The 15,769-nt window shown below is 52.1% G+C and overlaps 1 protein-coding gene across 3 annotated transcripts; it reads right to left on the bottom strand.

Moving 5' to 3' along the window:
* Positions 1-1,614: 1,614 nt before the first annotated feature.
* LOC114588538 (uncharacterized) lies at positions 1,615-10,518 on the bottom strand. Of its 3 annotated transcripts, none has more exons than XM_028713917.2 (4): positions 10,428-10,518; positions 7,811-8,758; positions 3,731-3,944; positions 1,615-2,168 (listed from the first exon to the last, which is right to left on the bottom strand). In XM_028713917.2, the coding sequence occupies exons 2-4, from the start codon at positions 8,634-8,636 to the stop codon at positions 1,967-1,969; spliced, it is 1,242 nt and encodes a 413-aa protein (XP_028569750.2). In that variant the 5' UTR covers positions 8,637-8,758; positions 10,428-10,518; the 3' UTR covers positions 1,615-1,966. The 3 variants fall into 3 exon arrangements, with proteins under 3 accessions (XP_028569750.2, XP_028569749.2, XP_028569751.2); XM_028713916.2 differs by having other exon boundaries at positions 7,811-8,671; XM_028713918.2 differs by lacking the exon at positions 10,428-10,518 and adding an exon at positions 10,254-10,305 and having other exon boundaries at positions 7,811-8,671.
* Positions 10,519-15,769: the final 5,251 nt, after the last annotated feature.

Below are 15,769 nucleotides of genomic sequence, written 5' to 3'. Positions count from 1 at the left end.
TATTGTGTGTTTGTGGTTTAGGGGTGCGGTTTGCGTCTTTAAATGGGACGCGGGCGGCGCTGTGGGTTAAACCACAGAGCCTAGGACTTGCCGATCAGAAGGTCGGCAGTTCGAATCCCCGCAATGACGGGGTGAGCTCCCGTTGCTTGGTCCCTGCTCCTGCTAACCTAGCAGTTCGAAAGCACATCAAAGTGCAAGTAGATAAATAGGTACCACTCCAGCGGGAAGGTAAATGGCGTTTCCGTGCGCTGCTCTGGTTCGCCAGGAGCGGCTTAGTCCTGCTGGCCACATGACCCAGAAGCTGTACGCCGGCTCCCTCGGCCAGTAAAGAGAGATGAGCGCCACAACCCCAGAGTCGGCCACGGCTGGACCTAATGGTCAGGGGTCCCTTTACCTTTACCTTGTGTCTTCGTGGGTTCTTCATTATTGCTTTTATCTTGGGCGTTCGTGCCGGAGCACACCTGGTAGCGCTTACCGAAGGGAACTGCGCTCTGCACATGCTCAACGACATTTCTTTTACTGCTATCCCTGCCTGCTGCAGGCCGAAGCTTCTGGTATTCCTTGGGTCCTTGCTTTGATGGAAAAAGCCTCTGGGTTCACCCTTGACTTTCCTTGGTCTTCCAGTTTTCGATATGAGAGTGGGAGGGAAGAGCAACACTTTGCACATGCTCAAAAGCACTATGAACAATCACATCGCTGGAAGGGGATTTCATACGTCACCGATTTCCAACCCGTTACAAATACAGGACATTCGAGTGTGGAAAATTAAATACCGTATTTTTCGCTCTATAAGACCACAAGACGCACTTAGGTTATGGAGGAGGAAAACAAGGGAAAAAATATTCTGAATCTCAGAAGCCAGAACAGCAAGAGGGATCGCTGAACAGTGAAAGCAGCAATCCCTCTCGCTGTTCTGGCTTCTGGGATAGCTGCGCAGCCTGCACTCGCTCCATAAGACGCACACACATTCCCCCTTACTTTTTAGGAGGGAAAAAGTGAGTCTTCCAGAGCAAAAAATACGGTACTTCTCTCTGCACGTTCCCCAGAGGCTCGATTTAAATCCGTTCTTATTTATGGAAGACATTTCCCCCTTACGACATCAGATGTTCAGTAGGATTGCAGAAGTGTAGAATTAAAAGTGCCCCCCGAAGTTCATCTGATCCAATCCCTTGGCAACGCAGGAACCTTTTTTGCAAAGAGAAATTTCACAGAACAGTAGAGTTGGAAGGGACCCTGAAGAAAATCTAGTCCAACCCCTTTGCAATGCAGGAATACGCAGCTGCCCCACCCGGGAATCGAACCTGCGACCTTGGCGTTACCACCACGCTCTCACCAACTGAGCTTTCCACGCTCAGTTGGCAGACACCCCTGTGCCTTGTGTATACAGTGGTACCTCTGGTTGCGAACGGGATCCGTTCCGGAGGCCCGTTCGCAAGATGAAAAGAGCGCAACCTGCAGCGGCACGTCTGCGCACGCACGGGGTGCGATTCACCGCTTCTGTGCATGCGCGTGATGTCATTTTGCGCTTCTGTGCATGCACGAGTGGCGAAACCCGGAAGTAACCCTTTCTGGTCGCCGCGGGACGTAACCTGAAAGAACGTAACATGAAGCGGATTTAACATGAGGTATGACTGTACCAGGAAGTGTCGAAAAATCCCCTGCATGTGGAAATTCAATATGTTGGGGGGGGGGGGAGCTCCAGCCTAGCTTCCTTCTGAAATGCTAACATTTGCCTTTTTAAGGGAGGAGCATTTGACCCTGCCTGCAAATTTAGTCCTTTCTTGCAAAGCCACTGGGATTTTGCAAACGAACCCCGTGTTTCGAAGCAGATGGCTGGTCTCTTTTAAGTCCTCCTGGAGTTGACCCAGAAATTTACAGGGGTGTTGCAGAGTTGCTGGTTTTTCCGGAGATTGGGAGCTTGAGAAGGGGGCGGGGGGCGGAGACAGTTTTGTAGGCGCCTCGTCCCTCATCTCTTGGGCATAGTCGCTTCGAGCGTCGGAGCGGATGCGTTGCGGACGTCGGGCAAGGCGGCGAACAGGAACCCCAAGCCCAGGTGGTAGAGGCAGAAGAGGTTGTAGATACTCATGGCGACTGTCGGGAAGAAGGCGAGGCCGAACCCGAAGCCACGGTACGTGCTGCAGAGGTGCAGGCAGGCCCAGTAGCAGAGCCTGTGAAGCGAAGCACAGCAAAGAAGAAATTCTCGATCAGCGTTTCCCAAATCCAGTTGTTTGGGGACTACAATTCCCATCATCCACGGCCGCTGGTCTTGCTAGCTAGGGATGATGGGTGTTGTAGTCCCCAAACAGCTGGAGACCCGAGTTTGGGAAACCCTGCTCCAAAGGTTCAAAAAGAGAACCGAACTTGAAGATAAGTCACTCAGGTTGCTACCCCCAAACAAACTTTGCTCACGTTCAATTCACCCAGCAGCTTTCAGGAGAAGTTCGGAGATTTCTGAACCGGATCGGCGAACTTTGATAAACTGAACCGGTTTGTTCCTATTCAGGGCTTTTTCCCCCCAGCTAGAACTCTATTCTAAGAGAACAACAGAGGTGTTCATGGTGTGTTCCAGCACCTCTTTTTCTAGAAAAATAGCACTGAATTAGTGGCATTCGTTAGGGACGCAGGTGGCGCTGTGGGTTAAACCACAGAGCCTAGGACTTGCCGATTAGAAGGTTGGCGGTTCGAATCCCTGCGACGGGGTGAGCTCCCGTTCCTCAGTCCCTGCTCCTGCCAACCTAGCAGTTCGAAAGCACGTCAGAGTGCAAGTAGATAAATAGGTACCGCTCCGGCGGGAAGGTAAACGGCATTTCCGTGCGCTGCTCTGGTTCGCCAGAAGGGGCTTAGTCCTGCTGGCCACATGACCCGGAAGCTGTACGCCAGCTCCCTTGGCCAATAAAGCGAGATGAGCGCAGCAACCCCAGAGTCGGCCACGACTGGACCTAATGGTCAGGGGTCCCTTTACCTTTACCTTTAGTGGCATTCATTAAATGCAGCACGTTGCCATTAGCAAAATCAAACAAAGCTGCTTACAGTGGAATCTTGGAAGCCGAACGCCTCTGAACTTGAACGTTTCAACTCCAGAACGATCGAAAACCGGAAGGGACTGTTCCGGTTTTCAAATGATTTTCTGAAGCCGAACGTCCAGCACGGCTTCCAGTTGTTAATAATAATAATAATAATAATTTATTATTTATACCCCGCCCATCTGGCTGGGTTTCCCCAGCCACTCTGGGCGGCTTCCAACAAAACACTAAAATACAATAACCTAGTAAACATTAAAAGCTTCCCTAAACAGGGCTGCCTTCAGATGTCTTCTAAAAGTTTGGTAGTTATTTTTCTCTTTGACATCTGGTGGGAGGGCGTTCCACAGGGAGGGTGCCACCACCAAGAAGGGTTTTGTTGCAAGCCACCCAGAGTGGCTGGGGAAACCCAGCCAGATGGGCGGGGTATAAATAACAAATTACTATCATCATCATCATCATCATCATTATTCCTGTGTTGCTCTTAAAGCCAGGACAGCTTCCAGAACGATGAGGTCTGGGAACTTGGGTATCATTTTTAGAGGGCAGGCTGCCATCTCTTTGAGAGGTACGTTCCTGTCGGGCAAAACCCCTGGACGAAAAGTGTAGAGCAGGGTTGCCGGACGTTGCCTAGCCTGGAGATGTGAGGGTTTGGCCCGAGAAAGGTCCCAAGGGCCAGGCAGAGATGGCTAGGGGGCCGCAGTCCTCACCTTCCAACAGCAAAGAGCCCCACGAGGATCGGAATGAGACCCAGGTGCTCCTGGGGGAGGAAAGTCGCCGTCACCACCACGTTGAGGGCAAAGACGGAGAGCTGGTCCACGGAGCCCACGACGAAAAGCTGGTGGAGGAGGACGGGCCGAGAGCGAGTGCCCAGGGGGCCGACGTTGTCCAGGCACAAGGCAGAAAAAGCCCTCAGAACAATGCCTGCAGCCAGGAGAGAAAGGAGGGCAGTGTCAGTTTCCAGTTCAGCAGCATTGGAATGAAATGGGAATACAGTGGTACCTCAGGTTAAGTACTTAATTCGTTCCGGAGCTCCGTTCTTAACCTGAAACTGTGCTTAACCTGAAGCACCACTTTAGCTAATGGGGCCTCCTGCTGCTGCCATGCCGCCGGAGCACGATTTCTGTTCTCAGCCTGAAGCAAAGTTCTTAACCCGAGGTACTATTTCTGGGTTAGCGGGTGTCTGTAACCTGAAGCGTATGTAACCCGAGGTACCACTGTATGTCGGACTATAATGATACACTGGGTACAATATACAACTTACAGCTTGGGAGAAGTTATGAAAACGGGGTTTAAAGTTCACGACATGTTATACAGTGGTACCTCGGGTTACATACGCCTCAGGTTACATACGCCTCAGGTTACAGACTCCGCGAACCCAGAAATAGTGCTTCAGGTTAAGAACTTTGGTTCAGGATGAGAACAGAAATTGTGCTCCGGCAGCACAGCGGCAGCAGGAGGCCCCATTAGCTAAAGTGGTGCTTCCGGTTAAGAACAGTTTCAGGTTAAGAACGGACCTCCGGAACGAATTAAGTACTTAACCCGAGGTACCACTGTACTACTACTACTACTAATTTAATAGAAGATTTGGTGACAGTGCTGAGAGTATCCAGGACACCTCTAATCCCATTTCAGAGCTACAATGCCCAGTTTTGCATGGGAAAAGAGGGTTCGATTGTTAAACCACTCTGAGAATGACAGCTCCATGGCAGAGGGGACAGCGCCCAGCAGCCTTGACGAACTACAATTCCCAAGATTATATGTGGGAAGAAGCGGCTGTTTTTTAAAAAAAATAAAATTGTGACAGCTTATAGCTTATTGCCGGGACACGGGTGGTACTGTGGGTAAAAGCCTCAGCGCCTAGGGCTTGCCGATCGAAAGGTCGGCGGTTCGAATCCCCGCGGCGGGGTGCGCTCCCGTCGTTCGGTCCCAGCACCTGCCAACCTAGCAGTTCGAAAGCACCCCCGGGTGCAAGTAGATAAATAGGGACCGCTTACTAGCGGGAAGGTAAACGGCGTTTCCGTGTGCTGCGCTGGCTCGCCAGATGCAGCTTTGTCACACTGGCCACGTGACCCGGAAGTGTCTCCGGACAGCGCTGGCCCCCGGCCTCTTGAGTGAGATGGGCGCACAACCCCAGAGTCTGTCAAGACTGGCCCGTACGGGCAGGGGTACCTTTACCTTTTTTATAGCTTTTAGCAGTACAGTGGTACCTCAGGTTAAGTACTTAATTCGTTCCGGAGGTCCGTACTTAACCTGAAACTGTTCTTAACCTGAAGCACCACTTTAGCTAATGGGGCCTCCTGCTGCCGCCGCACCACCGGAGCACGATTTCTGTTCTCATCCTGAAGCCAAGTTCTTAACCTGAAGCACGATTTCTGGGTTAGTGGAGTGTGTAACCTGAAGCGTATGTAACCTGAAGCGTATGTAACCCGAGGTACCACTCTAAAGATTCATTCATTCATTCAGCTGTTTAAAGTGTCACAAGGCTGCCTTAACCCCAGCCTCGCCCATTCATTTCAGTGGGTCTACTCTGAGTAGGACGAGCGCTGCCTGCAACCCGGGACTTTCAGCCTCCAAGATAAATAACCCACGTTGCTTTTTGCAACGTTCGGAGGAATCGCGGCTTGAAAGCTGCCCACTTTGCAAATTTTTCTGTCCGCTCCTCCAACTTCCCATTAAGGCAGGAATGTTAAGCTTGGGGGAAAAAATCTCTGCGCTTGGACCCCCACAAAATCACACGCCATCCTCTGTTTGTAGAAATAACAGCAGGTGGCTGGAACCGGTTTTTCTCTTTCTGTCTTAAAGGAAACAGAGATGGGAAAGGTGATGGGGCGGACAAGAATCGTGGCCGCCCCAAATGCATCGAAGAAGAGTTTGGATTTGATATCCCGCTTTATCACTACCCTAAGGAGTCTCAAAGCGGCTAACATTCTCTTTTCCCTTCCTCCCCCACAACAAACACTCTGTGAGGTGAGTGGGGCTGAGAGACTTCAGAGAAGTGTGACTAGACCAAGGTCACCCAGCAGCTGCAGGTGGAGGAGCGGGGAAGCGAACCCAGTTCCCCAGATTACAAGTCCACCGCTCTTAACCACTACACCACACTGGCTCCACACTGGGACCCATTGGGTTAGAGAATTACTGGTGTACATTTCTGGGCACAATTCAAAGTGTTGGTGCTGACCTTGAAAGCCCTAAAAGGCCCTGTATCCCTGAAGGAGTGTCTCCACCCCCATCGTCCAGCCCAGACCCTGAGGTCCAGCTCCGAGGGCCTTCTGGCGGTTCCCTCCCTGTAAGAAGTGAGGTTACAGGGAACCAGGCAGAGGGCCTTCTCGGTAGTGGCACCCGCCCTGTGGAACGCCCTCCCATCAGATGGCAAGGAAATAAACAGCTATCTGACTTTTAGAAGACATCTGAAGGCAGCCCTGTTTAGGGCAGTTCCCTCCCTGCGAGAAGTGAGGTTACAGGGAACCAGGCAGAGTGCCTTCTCGGTGGTGGCACCCGCCCTGTGTAACGCCCTCCCTTAAGATGTCAAGGAAATAAACAACTACCTGACTTTTAGAAGACATCTGAAGGCAGCCCTGTTTAGGGAAGCTTTTCATGTTTGACGTTTTATCGTGTTTTTAATATTCTGTTGGGAGCCGCCCAGAGTGGCTGGGGAGACCCAGTCAGATGGGTGGGGTATAAATAATAAATTATTATTCTTATCAAAAGGCAAGTGAGAACGGGGGTGGGGGGTGACGGAAGGATAGAGAAATGGGGGTGATCAAAAGCAGGGGGTCAGAAAGAGGGAGCCAAAGCTGGCGCAGCAATAAAACCGCCGGCACATCCGCAAAGCTAAGCAGGGTCAAATTCGATGTAGGGTGTGTGTGTGTGTGGGAGCTGTGTGTTGAGATTCCTGCATTGCAGGGGGTTGGACTAGATGACCCCTGGAGGTCCCTTCCAACTCTGCCGTGCTGTGATCCTGCGAAAAGAGAGGGGAGGGGAATGTAACGCGAGAGAAAGGGCGGCAAAAGGAGAGGAGGAGATGAAAGGGAGAGGCAGGAAGAAAGGTTGCGCCACCCAGCTCTGGCAAATGAACACAGAGGGAATTTGGCCCTTGAAAAAGAACATGTTGCGGAGCCTCAGATGGGAGCTTACGTCCCTAGGGCACACCTGTGGACTTGGAACAGGTCTCCGCAAAAAGTACCACCTTGGCCTCATTATGGTGTCAAGGAGATAAACAGCTATCTGACTTTTAGGAGACATCTGAAGGCAGCCTTGTTTCCCCTCCAACATCTCCCCGATGAAAATAGGGACGTTCCCGGGATCAAATCAGAAAACGTGGTGGCTTCTGTAAAGTTGGGACTGTCCCTGCAAAATAGCGACATTAGGAGATAATAATAATAATTTATTATTTATACTCCGCCCATCTGGCTGGGCTTCCCCAGCCACTCTGGGCGGCTTCCCAAAAAATATTAAAATACTGTAATACATCAAACATTAAAAGCTTCCCTAAACAGGGCTGCCTTCAGATGTCTTCTAAAAGTCTGGCAGTTGTCGTTCTCTTTGACATCTGGTGGGAGGGCGTTCCACAGGGCGGGTGCCACCACCGAGAAGGCCCTCTGCCTGGTTCCCTGTGACTTGGCTTCTCGCAGGGAGGGAACCGCCAGAAGGCCCTCGGCGCTGGACCTCAGTGTCCGGGCTGGACGATGGGGGTGGAGACGCTCCTTCAGGTATACTGGACCAAGGCCGGGGAGTCTGCAGCTTCTGTTTGCTGCACCCCCAACCCCCCCAAAACACACATCTTTTACCCAGGAGGATAGGCAGCCCAGCGACCGGCAGGCAACGCAGAGCGAAGGCAACCCGGCTGGCAAGATCCGGACAGGCAGGGGCGGGCAGTGGAAGGAAGTAGTAGCTTCCATAGAGGAACCACGGAGCCAGGAGGAGGGCGACGAAGGCCGAGGCCACGGCTTTCATGCGCCCGCCGGAGCAGGGCTGGCGCCCCCCGCTGCCCTCCAAGCGGGCGGTCTGCTCCCCCGAGGAGCCGTGGTGCAAAACCGGGCAGGCGCCGTCTCCCGTGTCCAGCCAGGGCTGGCGTTCGCAGGGAGGCAGACCGGTCGGCGTGAGGGTCCCGGTTTGGCCGCCTTCTGACCTTTGCTTGGGATCAGGAAGGGGGCAGCGTGGCACGACGTGGACGGAGTCCAAAAAGGACGTCTCTTTGGGCAAGCGGGGGGCCGCAATGTCGGCCACAGGCATGGGGGGCTGCCCCACGTCGCTCCCTTCTGGGGGCTGTGTTGGAGGGAGCCTGGGTTGACCCAGAGGGTCTGGGAAGGCTTGGCCAGGGAGAGGTCTGGGAGAGGTCATCCCTTCTTCCTCTTCCTCTTCTTCCTCCTCTTCTCCTTCTCCTCCTTCTTCTTCCTCCTCTGTTTCAGTAGAATGCATCTCCTCAAGAGACGATTCAGGGCTGTCGGAGATGGGCGCCATTGAAATCTGGGTGTCGAGGTCCAGGAACGGCGAGAAGGAAAGGTGGCTTGGGTCAATGTCTCGGAGCTGGCCGATGATGTTGGCGAGGGAATCTCGGACGCTGTCAAACTCCTTCAGCTGACAGGGGCTGGCAGGGCTCCTTGTGGTCGCCATGGTAGGGAGAGCGGACGAGCAACAGGCGAGGGTGTCTGGAAAGAAGATGGCAGAGGCATGACCTGGCGCCCTTGGGTACCGTATTTTTCGCTCTATAAGACGCACCAGACCACAAGACGCACCTCGTTTTTGGAGGAGGAAAACAAGAAAAAAAATATTCTGAATCTCAGAAGCCAGAACAGCAAGAGGGATCGCTGCGCAGTGAAAGCAGCAATCCCTCTTGCTGTTCTGGCTTCTGGGATAGCTGCGCAGCCTGCATTCGCTCCATAAGACGCACACACATTTCCCCTTACTTTTTAAGAGGGAAAAAGTGAGTCTTATACAGCAAAAAATACGGTAATTGCCTGGCCCCTTCCCCAATGCTACTGCTTCCTGACATTTCAACCCCCCGCCCCCAGAATCTATTTATTTATTTTTACTTATTGAATTCATATGAGGGACGCGGGTGGCGCTGTGGGTTAAACCACAGAGCCTAGGACTTGTTGATCCGAAGGTTGGTGGTTTGAATCCCTGCAATGACGGGGTGAGCTCCCATTGCTCGTTCCCAGCTCCTGCCAACCTAGCAGTTCAAAAGCACGTCAAAGCGCAAGTAGATAAATAGGTACCACTCCGGCGGGAAGGTAAACGGCGTTTCCATGCGCTGCTCTGGTTCGCCAGAAGCGGCTTCATCCTGCTGGCCACATGACCCGGAAGCTGTATGCCGGCTCCCTCGGCCAGTAAAGAGAGATGAGCGCCGCAACCCCAGAGTCGGCCACGACTGGACCTAATGGTCAGGGGTCCCTTTACCTTTACCTATGGCATAAATGCAGCTGTCTTCCACCTCCAACCTCTTGACTTCTTTCTCTTGCCCCCAAATGCTGAGGAGGAAATAAATGCACCCCCCCCCTATAGATCCGAAATACAAGGATTTCCCCACTTCTTAGGAAGGGTTCTGGCCAAAAACAGGGATCTCTCGCGGCCTCTGCCACTCCCCTCCCCAAAAACGGCAAAAAAATCCTGTTGAGGAGGGTTTTCTGTTTGATGCCTTAAAAGTACAGCAAAAGTGGGGAGCGGGTTTGCAACCCCCCCAAATCTGTCACTGACTCCCCATTCCAGGAACAACCCTCCCATGTTTGATTTGTTGCTTTTACCCCCCCCCCCAGCGCCCCAGCCAAGGTGAGCCCCCATCTGGGCTAAACAGCACCCACTTTTTCTGCCATCCCAGATCCTGCCCGCCCCACACATCTCCCCCCCTCCAAATCAACCCCACGCCGACACCCCGAGACTCCAGCGGTGAACCCCCAAACCTGAAAGGACCCCCAACGCTATTCTCTTCCCAGCCCAGCTCTTTTCTGTGTGCTGCCCCCCCAAAAAATTATCCACCCCCCTCCATCAGCCTGTCTCCATCATAGCAGCCCCTCAAATCCCGGCCTCTTAACACCTAAGAAAACAAGATAAATTCCTTCTCCAACTTTCGCCCCCCCATTCCAGAAGTCCCCCACCATACAATGGTACCCCCCCCCCGGTTTTTACTTCCACAAACAGCCCTCCCCAAATTCACCCTACAAACACCACCCTCTTTATTGAGCTTCACCTCCGCCCGTGCAACCCCCCCAGCCCAAAAAAATATATGCTCACTCCGTCTCCATCCTGAATTCCTTTCTAGCACCGCTTCTTCTGGCACGCCAGATCTCACCCCCCCCCCCCCAGATTACCCCCTGTTATTTGAGATCTCTTCCCTCACCATGCTGCCCCCCCAAATAAATCGCTACCTCCTATTTTACGGGCGCCCCCCACCCCAATTTTCTTTACCCGTCTGCGCGCGCTTCTCCGGGTTCCGCTGGAAAAAATTGTATTAAAAAAACCTGCTACAAACTTTCACTGATTCGTACTCTCTCCCGCCTCCCCCCCCCCGCACATCTGTTCCTAGAGGCTCCGCCCCCGCCCCCTCCCACCAGCCAATCGCTGCTCCCAAACGCCAAGAGGCGGAGGGGGGGCCCTTTATCAACGCATTCCAAAGCCCCTTCCCCCTCTGGCTGGGAGCCCGGAGGGGGGGCTAACTTCATTCATGGGGTGCTAACACAAAGAGAGGGTCCTGGGGCGGGGATGGGGTCTGAGCGCAAGAGCCTGGGAGGCTTGCAAGGGTTAAATTGCAAATTGGGGGGGGGGGGTCTTCCCTTTCTGTGAATCTAGAAGGCTCCTTTAAGGAGCGGGGAGGAGGCTCTAATTATAGGAGCCAACTCCTAGGGCACGCATCCCTTCAACCCCCCCCCCATAAAATATTTGTGTGGGGGGGCATAGTCGATGGCCTGTTGTCTTTGTCCATGGAGTTTTCTTGGCAGGGATACTTGAGTGGCTTGCCGGTTCTTGCTCCAGGTGGATCACGTTTGGTCAAAACTCTCCACTGTGACCTGTCCATTGATGGCTCATGGCTCATAGCTTCTTCTGAGTTATTCAAGCCCCTTCGCCACAAAGGATAATATGGTCTGAAGCTCAACATCAAAAAAAGCTAAGATCATGGCCACTGGTCCCATCACCTCCTGGCAAATAGAAGGGGAAGAAATGGAGGCAGTGAGAGATTTCACTTTCTTGGGCTCCATGATCACTGCAGATGGTGACAGCAGCCACGAAATTAAGAGACGCCTGCTTCTTGAGAGAAAAGCGATGACAAACCTGGACAGCATCTTCAAAAGCAGAGACATCACCTTGCCGACAAAGGTCCGTATAGTTAAAGCTATGGTTTTCCCAGTAGTGATGTATGGAGGTGAGAGCTGGAACCATAAAGAAGGCTGATGGCCGAAGAATGGATGCTTTTGAATTCTGGCGCTGGAGGAGACTCTTGAGAGTCCCATGGACTGCAAGAAGATCAAACCTCTCCATTCGGAAGGAAATCAGCCCTGAGTGCTCACTGGAAGGACAGATCCTGAAGCTGAGGCTCCAAGACTTTGGCCGCATCATGAGAAGAGAAGACTCTCTGGAAAAGACCCCGATGCTGGGAAAGATGGAGGGCGCAAGGAGAAGGGGACGACAGAGGACGAGACGGTGGGACAGTGTTCTCGAAGCTACCAGCATGAGTCTGACCAAACTGCGGGAGGCAGTGGAAGACAGGAGGGCCTGGCGTGCTCTGGTCCAGGGGGTCACGAAGAGTCGGACACGACTAAACGACTCAACAACAACAAAGTTGATGGGAACTGCCATTCAAATGGTCTGCGTACACCGCATCGTGTGATCAATTACATGGGGCGAGGCTTACCTGCTCTCTCCCCCCCTACTTTATTCAAGTGGGCACACCTGGCTCTAATTATTCTTAATGGGACTTAAATTTGTCTGTGGGGTAGCGGGGGGGGGGGGGGGGGAGAGACGAGGCGTCTTCGTTTTGGTGGCTCCCAGCATCCTCCTTGGCTTGGGAGGAAGGGGCTCCTGTCAATTTGCGGGGGGCTGCAGCACTAGGATGCATTGGTTGGCTGGGGGCAGGGCGGTGTAGTGGTTAGAGCAGGGCCGGCTGAAGTTGTTTTGGCCTAGTTTTGGCCAGAAAATGACACCTCTCCACCCACCGCCAAGGAAGAAGGGGTGAGTGATTTGGAACAAGGTGGGGAAATCAAATTAAACAATCTTACCTTTGTGGGGAACGTGGAGAAATGTTATTGGGTGACAGAGAAAAAGCGGAACTGCTCAACAGCTACTTTGCCTTGGGCTTCACCCAAAAGGTGAAAGCGATGCCCAACCTGGTGCTAACAGAATAAATGGTGCAAGGAGGGCGCTGCAGCCCAAGATAGGAAAAGAGGTAGGAAGGGAACAATACCATATTTTTTGCTCTATAAGACTCACTTTTCCCCTCCTAAAAAGTAAGGTGAAATGTGTGTGCGTCTTATGGGGCGAATGCAGGCTGCGCAGCTATCACAGAAGCCAGAATAGCAAGAGGGATTGCTGCTTTCACTGCGCAGCGATCCCTCTTGCTGTTCTGGCTTCTGAGATTCAGAATATTTTTTTTTCTTGTTTTCCTCCTCCAAAAACTAGTTGCGTCTTGTGGTCTGGTGCGTCTTATAGAGCGGAAAATACGGTACTTTAAATCAATTCAAATCTCCAGGGCCTTATGAGCTGCATCCAAGCCTACAAAAGGAGCTTGCGGGTGCAAATTTGGAAGCTTTGTCTATGATTTTTGCTTCCAAACCTGGAATGCAATGATGGTTCATATCTATCCAGATTTCTGTGCCTTCTCCAGGAATTTGCCCAAGCTCACTTTAAAGTCTGTATTTGTGGTTTTATCTGCTCTTGTGGTTGGGCACATAGCTGTCAACCGTCCCTTAATTGGTGGGAAAGTCCCTTATCCCAGCGCCGTGTCCTGCTGCTGTCCCTTATTGATGATGTCCCTTAAATTTCCCGGGTTTCAAAGGAAGCAGCTCCTCTCCCTCCCTCCCTGCCAGCCAGGGAGGAGGGAGGCTCCAACTGTGTTGCTTGGCTGCGTTGCTCACCCAATAAGGAGTCTAAGAACCACTGGGGGGGGTGGAGCTTGCATGCCTTGTGCCGATCAAATCGGCCGCCTTGCCTGGGGACTCGCCTTTGCTCAGCGCTTCCCAGCGGAGAGGTGACGGTGGTTTCCCTTGCTGCATCCCCTTTGCCGGGTTGCTGCGCTGTGGGAACCACCGCTTGAGGCTTCGTTGGGCTGCTGGCTGGGCTTTCTGCCTTTGGCTCGGAGGGGCTCAGAAGTTGAACCTACCTGTGCCCTGAAAATCCCTTATTTTGGCTGCTGATCCCTTATTTTCAAATCTGTAAGTTGACAGCTATGGTTGGGCATCCGCCATAGGGCAATCACGACTTGCAAGTCTGCTTAACATCTATATGAAGCCACTGCAAGGCGTTCTAGAGCGCAATTGCTGATTGCACACGTCCATTCCACCATATGATTTGAATAACAGGACACGGGCATCTGTATCCAATAACGGGACATGGGTGGCACTGTGGTCTAAACCCCTGAGCCTCTTGGGCTTGCCGATTGGAAGGTCGGAGGTTCAAATCCCCTTGACGGGGTGAGCTCCCGTTGCTCAGTCCCAGCTCCTGCCAACCTAGCTGTTTGAAAGCACACCAGCGCAAGTAGATAAATAGGTACCACTGCGGCAGGAAGGTAAACGGCGTTTCCGTGCGCTCTGGTTTCCATCACGGTGTCCTGTTGCACCAGAAGCGGTTTAGTGCTGCTGGCCACATGACCCGGAAAGCTGTCTGCGGACAAACACCGGCTCCCTCGGCCTGTAAGCGAGATGAGTGCCGCAACCCCATAGTCGCCTTTGGCTGTACTTAACCGCCCAGGGGTCCTTTTTATTTATTTATTTGAAAGCACAAAATCCTGGACACAGGAACGTCCAAAGGAAAATCGGGGCATCCCGGGATCAAATCAGAAACTGTTGCGGCTTTTATGAATCCGGGACTGTCCCTGGAAAATAGGGACATTTGGAGGGTCTGCGTTCAGGTCTAGCTTGCAAGCTTCGCAGACACAAACGCCGGGTCCCTTGGCCTGAAAGCGAGCTGAGTGCCGCAACCCCATAGTCGCCTTTGACTGGACTTAACCGTCCAGGGGATCCTTTACCTTTTAACCTTTTATGATTTGAAGAAGCAGAGTTGGTGCAAATTCTGGACCAGTTGCGAGCTGAATAAAGGCCAATGAAGGGAGAGGGTCTGGTTCACAGGATGGAAGAAAGTTGCTAGCTTTAATCATCTACGTGCACTCTACCTGGGGCTACCTTTGAAGGTGACCCGGAAACTGCAATTAATCCAGAATGCGGCAGCTAGACTGGTGACTGGGAGCGGCTGCCGGGACCACATAACACCGGTCCGGAGAGATCTGCATTGGCTCCCAGTATGTTTCTGAGCACAATTCAAAGTGTTGGTGCTGACCTTTAAAGCCCTAAACGACCCTGTATCCCTGAAGAAGCGTCTCCACCCCCATCATCCAGCCCGGACACTGAGATCCAGCGCCGAGGGCCTTCTGGCGGTTCCCTCATTGCAAGAAGTGAGGTTACAGGGAACCAGGCAGAGGGCCTTCTCGGTAGTGGCTCCCGCCCTGTGGAACGCCCTCCCTTCAGATGCGAAGGAAATAAGCAGCTATCTTCTCTTTAAGAGACACCTGAAGGCAGTTTTTAATATTTAATGCTGTATTGTTTTTAACACTTGATTGGAAGCCGCCCAGAGTGGCTGGGGAAACTCAGCCAGATGGGCGGGGTATAAATAATAAATTATTATTATTATTATTATTATTATTATTATTATTATTATTAATCATGCCTAGAATGTTTTTTAAAATATATATGCAAATAGTGCTTAGAGGTTAAATAACAGGTGTTTTTTTTTTAATGAATGACCAGCTGGAATGAAAACTGCCCATAGGAAGGCACACCTTGAATTGTACCTCTCGCATCCCAGCTGCAAATTATCATTCTGTGTCTGGGGTTGTGGCTTCTCTCCCGATCTATAAAAGCAGAATATGAGAACGTAGAAAGAACTCTACCCATCTTGTTCAGAATCTTGTTCTCACAACATGCCACAACGGGAACCCCAAACAGCATTGCTGCCTCCGACTCTTAAATCAATGCACTTTTAATAAGATCGACATCACAGTCCTGTTGGTGGAAGTGGGGGGGGGGGTAAAGTCCTTTAATCTTGCCTTGATGGAAAACCGACGGCTCCCCCCAGTGGTAATTTTGAGGAAAGACACATATTGGTCTGTTCAGAAGCGGCTAGACAGGTCACGATGGCATCTGTATTTCATTCTAGAACCAACCTCCCAGACCAGGCCCCCGGTTACAGTAACTTTTGCATTGTTTGGTTACACGTGCATTTGCCAAGAGTTTACAGGTAGCTCCTCCCTGACATGGAGCGGTGTCCGGCAGCCAACATGCAACAGCAGTTAGTAAGTTAACAGCATATTGGATTGCTGGCATGCAGGAGCGGGTGGAATTTGGCGGCTCGCAATGAGATGCTTGCACTTTTTTGTGTGTGAATGCCCCTAGATTCGTTACTGGAAGCTGTCCTGGTTTTCCCCCAACCCCCACCAATATCTGTTGGTCCCGGAAGTGGAATAGGATCCCAATAGCAGCTCTCCTTCGGGGCCCAATCCACCACGGCATTCTCCTATAAAAGGCCCACTGAAATGAACGGAAGGG

The sequence above is a fragment of the Podarcis muralis genome, chromosome 18 (genome assembly GCF_964188315.1).
Source record: "Podarcis muralis chromosome 18, rPodMur119.hap1.1, whole genome shotgun sequence".
Lineage (NCBI taxonomy): Eukaryota > Metazoa > Chordata > Lepidosauria > Squamata > Lacertidae > Podarcis > Podarcis muralis.
Note: the sequence above shows the minus strand (reverse complement) of the source record. Positions and strands in the feature narration are given on the sequence as shown.

Coding starts and splice junctions, on each gene's coding strand:
- LOC114588538 (XM_028713917.2), bottom strand. CDS start 8,636: ATGGCGACCACAAGGAGCCCTGCCAGCCCCTGTCAGCTGAAGGAGTTT. Junction 3,945..7,810: donor TGGGCTGCCTATCCTCCTGG/GTAAAAGATGTG, acceptor TCCTGGCTGCAG/GCATTGTTCTGAGGGCTTTT. Junction 2,169..3,730: donor GGGCTCTTTGCTGTTGGAAG/GTGAGGACTGCG, acceptor TTCGCTTCACAG/GCTCTGCTACTGGGCCTGCC.